We start from the raw sequence: 5,000 nt of genomic DNA, 5'->3' as shown, positions 1-5,000 counted from the left end.
GTGTGTGTGTGTGTGTGTGTATGCATATGTGATTGCTGACTTTGTTCAAATATACATTTGAATGCAATCCAAAAATGTGTTAATGTCAGTATCTCACTCTGAATTGAAATCCTTCATTGGTTTACTGTAAAATAAATAATTCTGTGTGTGTGTGTGTGTGTGTGTGTGTGTGTACAGTAGGCCTCCATGGTTTGACCTGCCTCCTCCGCCCTACCTTCCCGAGGGGGATGTACCAGCCGACAGAGAGCTGCCCAGCTACGAGCCCCCCCAGCCTGCTACTCACCCAGAACACCCCCACCGGACTAGCCGCACCCCCGCTGAGGAGAGTGACCAGCTGTAAGCCTGAGTTGGGGCTGCAGCCAGAGAAAGAGAGAGACACCTGAGGAGAGGAATGGACAGACTGCAGCTCTCTTGCTTCAAACCCTGCCAGACAGCTCCCTCTGCTGGATGTCTGGTAGTATGACACCCACAACCCCCCTAACATGGAGAGTTGGGTCTTTCTGCCCCCCTTAACAACCTTCTATAAGAGAGGAAGACAAGAGAGTGAGCCTCATGCTTGTATACGCTACAGTAGTTCTGTTCACCTTTAAAGGGTTGAAGTGGAACCATCTGGAAGGACTCTCTTGTGACATGGACAACAGCACCCGAAGAGGAGCCTCCCTTGAACAGAACATAGCCTGGTGACAGGACGAGCACTTATGTCCAGAGATGTCTTTTTTTGCCCAAAGGGGACTATGTAACGTTAGCTGTGCAAAGTGTTACAGACATGGGCAATAAGATGTATCTTATGTTAGAGAGTTTTTGGTGTACAGTATATATGTGTATAGTCACTGCTAGGGCATGAGCATCTTAGCTGTGCCGGACCGAACATGACCATACAGGACAGAGCGAGTGGCTGGCTCCCTCTGGAGGTGCACTTCAGGCATGGTGTCACACACTACATGCATATCCTCTACACTGGTACTTCTGTGTCCATCAGTTCTCGTCTCAGCCTACAGCCAATCTTTAACCTGTAATTAATGCAGGGTATATATCGCTACACTCCTGACAGCTAGATGGCATCTAGAACCTCAGTGGTTGTCTCCATTGAAGAATATTCTGGAATGTGTTTTTTTAGGGTTCTACAGCATCCAACAAAAGGCTCTTTCCTGAGAAGACATTGCATCTGAAAGCCTTAAGGACCCCAGAAAATCCTGTGGGTTGTGTGTGTGTGTGTGTGTGTCTGTGTGTGTGTGTGTGTGTGTGTGTGTGTGTGTGTGTGTGTGTGTGTGTGTGTGTGTGTGTGTGTGTGTGTGTGTGTGTGTGTGTGTCTGTGTGTTTGTGTGTGTCTCTGTGTATGTCTGTGTGTGTCTGTGTGCGTGCGTGCGTGTGGCCTTCCAAAATGTGCCTCAGAGTCTGGTCAAGATGAAGCTCGAACTCTCGCCCTGTCCATCTCTTACCCATTCATCACTTGGCATGGGCAGTTTTCTCTACAGTGGCTGCCTAAAGCTCCGACTGACTATCTGATCGAGTGGGATGCTTTTATCCTTCGGTGGAGGTCATTTCCTCCCAGTCAACCGATTTGCCACTCCACTGATCAGACGCCTGGTCTTGTCCTACATTTTTATTTATTTAAAGTCTTTCTTTACAAAGGAGCACAGACCTCCTGCGAGAAGGGGCATTTGTGTGAGAAATCTATTAAAGTAGGGTTCAGCAAGAGCACCGTCAGAAATTTGGAGCTGTGCTCTTTATGTCTTAAGAACTTATTCCTAGCAGTTATTTCAGCACACACACTCACTCTCTCTCACACACACACACACACACACACACACACAAACCTTCTCTTGGGAAATCATTGCCTTATGGTGGCTGTCTTGGCCAAGTCACCCAAGTGCCACTCATTTGCTTTGGAGTCGAGGAACATTATGCTGGATTCTACCCCTCACCCTCCCACCCCCCCTCCAAAACTCCATCCAGACGCATTGGTGCAGATAACCGTTTAATTCAAAAAATCAAACTCAAACTTGTGACAATCTAAGTAAAAATCAAAGATGTGACTTGTCAAAACTGCCACCCATGGTGAAATGTACTGACTCTCTTCTAGAGCAGAATTTGCATTCATCTGAGAGTTCATTCAAGTCCAGTGCAGTCATCTCATTTCTTCAGGGTGTGATACCCTGGCAGGACTTTAGTCAGTGCGATTACATATCAATGCATTTAATAAATGACCAATGAATACGTAATAATAAATGAATTAGGATCTAGACATGAATCAGCGAGTTAGAACTCAATTGCATGATGATTAGCATACAGTGATTTAATAACATGTAATGTTTTGAAACAAAGAATCGCAGCTCATTGTGCTATGAAGTATATCATTAAAAAAGTGTCATTTTGTTCTCATTATCTGTAATATGCTCATTTTGCAGCAACTCCAAAGTGTTCAGTTTACTGTAATATGATCTACAGTTGCCCATGAAATGTGAATGTCACTTGCTTCATTTGATTTCAAAATCATGCTGGATCTCTTGAAATTTGACCAGTGCCCGTGCATTATTTGCTAGTAGCAATTGTGCACAGTGCAGGTGTGTGTGTGTGTGTGTGTGTGTGAGAGAGAGATAGAGAGAGAGAGAGAGAGAGAGAGAGCGAGAAGGACATTGCATGCATGCAAGATCATCTCAACATTGTAAATGATGTGTGTCGTCCGTGCTAAAATTTGAAACACTATGCTATGACCGAACACTAACACATTTGAAATAACAACATAACAGAAGTCAACAGATGACATAAGGTCAGTAAAGTTGTTATATGGATGATGTGGATACATTTGAAGGATACAGTAACTGACAGATATACATACCAATGTGTATTGTTGAAGTGGAATTCACCCGTTAAGCCTCAGTAGATGGCAAGAGAGAGCATTTTGGACAGGAAGGAACTGCTGATATTGAGTCGGAAGTCACTTACTACTATCTGGTTTATATTCCAGTGTTTTTAGATTCAAGGCTGAAAAATCAAATAAACTAAAATCAACAGCCACTGCCAGGCCCCCTCCCCCACCCCCTCTCCTTCTTCATAATATATGACAATAAATGTATTACGAAAAAAAAGAAAGTGGGTTGTACTTTTGTCTTTTCTCACTTTGCATGAAGATCCTTTTCGAACTGCAGAAATATTTAAGAGTTCATAAGGCTGACATCTCACAGAGAACATCTTGTTCATATCTCACTCTGTTTTGTAAGGGGATATATTTCATTACCCTTGATGTGAACTAGTACAATACTAAATGATTCAGGTGAAACTGACAGCATTTCACACAGAAGCTGGGAGGCGGGGAATGTGTCGTCGGGGAGATGGGCTCACCTCCCCAGCATCAGTCATCTGTCATTGCCATGGTGATCGCATTGTCACTGAGGTGCACTGAGAGCCCCAAGCATCAACACATGAGTGGACCAGCTTCCCCAGCTCACTGAAGGATGAAAGCATGGACTCTGTCCTTTCATGAGACGAGCAGTTCAAACAGCAGCCATTTCCCCCTGGACAGGGCACAGAATATGCAGACATCAGCCAAACCAACCCAGTGCACATGTATTTACTTACATTTATTCAAACACACACACGCACGCACACACACATACACACACACACACACACAGAGAAACAAACACAGACACACACACATACACAGAAACAAAAATAAATATACGTATTTGAGGGTTCATTCTATAAGAGAGATGGAGAAATGCCAAATCATCAGAGACATAACTGTAAGTAACTGTAGTTCCAACAGAGAAAAACCTAAAAAGTTACAGTGAGAGTGTGAGAGAGATGGTGAAAGAGGGAAAGAGAGACAAAGACTGAGGGGATAAGAACAAAGAAGAGAGAGAGAATAAAAGAAGAATGAGAAGAGAAAGAGAGAGATGATAGTGGTCTAAGTTTGTCTCAGTTTCATAAAGCTCACTAAATCTCCTAATGACATGTGCCATCACGTAGCCTAAACAGCGCCCTCTACTGGCAGATTTGGACAACATCTGCTATGGCTCAGTCAGTGCACAATATGGCCATTGTGTTGCTGAGAGAGGAGGGAAGGCCATTACATAAACTCACCACTGATCAGTTACTGTTTGATAGTGTCCACCAGTAGATAAAGGAACACACCAACTTACCACAATTTGCTGGAAGTGGGTCAGTTAGCCTCAATAGCTCCCTTTTCGCTAACTGGTGTAACTAACTGTATGTTCCCACAGCCCTATGTTCCCACCACCATTTCTAACCCTAACCTAACCCTAATTTTGAAAATGTCCTAAAAATGTGGGTTTCATTTTGAGAAAAATCTCAAAAATATGGGGACTGTGGGAACATAAGGCCTAATTTTGAGAGAAAGCTTAGAAATGTGGGAACATAGGGCTGTGGGAACATAGGGCCTAATTTTCAGTGAAAACATTTTGGAAAACAATTGTGTCATTGCATATGCAGAGAAGAGAAGGGTCATTTCCCAAATAGTTGTATGCAGCTGTGTTCCTTTAAGAGTGTGGATGAGGAGCGCATGCGGTGGTAGATACGCTCCTTATGTGGAATTGGAGAGGGATAGCTTGAGATGTGACTGTGACCATGGACCATGAGTTATTGTTTACAGTCATTCTTCACTGGAGATCACAACTTTGATAGGAGGCCAGCGCTAAGGCCAGTCACAAATAGGAGACACTTAGGTCAAAGCAGGGATACAATCTCAGAAATAAATGACTCATAGCTGCCAGACCACGCAAGCACACGCACACACACACACACACACACACACACATACATACACACACACACACACACACACACACACACACACACACACACACACACACACACACACACACACACACACACACACTCAAACTTAATACACTGCAATACATTTCTTTTTCAGTTATTTTGACCACTGGCCTTTAGCAATAAAAAATACTATAAAAGCATTAAGTAAAGTGGCAGAACTCATAAAACTCATAAAGATCCTTCTTTTAGAATATTAT

The 5,000-nt window shown here is 43.4% G+C and overlaps 1 protein-coding gene across 1 annotated transcript in view; it reads left to right on the top strand.

Annotated features, from left to right (window-relative positions):
* ldlrad3 (low density lipoprotein receptor class A domain containing 3) overlaps positions 1 to 3,029 on the top strand; it is a 76,191-nt gene extending 73,162 nt beyond the window's left edge. Inside the window, exon 6 of the mRNA XM_076270404.1 lies at positions 178 to 3,029. Coding sequence (XP_076126519.1) covers positions 178 to 340 — 163 coding nt within the window. The 3' untranslated portion in view covers positions 341 to 3,029. The remainder of the gene's footprint in view (positions 1 to 177) is intronic.
* Positions 3,030 to 5,000: the final 1,971 nt, after the last annotated feature.

The sequence above is a fragment of the Alosa pseudoharengus genome, unplaced genomic scaffold (assembly GCF_046254945.1).
Source record: "Alosa pseudoharengus isolate Yale_2024_CS ecotype anadromous, Long Island Sound unplaced genomic scaffold, YU_APseudo_1.1 YU_APseudo_1.1_scf_10, whole genome shotgun sequence".
Lineage (NCBI taxonomy): Eukaryota > Metazoa > Chordata > Actinopteri > Clupeiformes > Clupeidae > Alosa > Alosa pseudoharengus.
Note: the sequence above shows the minus strand (reverse complement) of the source record. Positions and strands in the feature narration are given on the sequence as shown.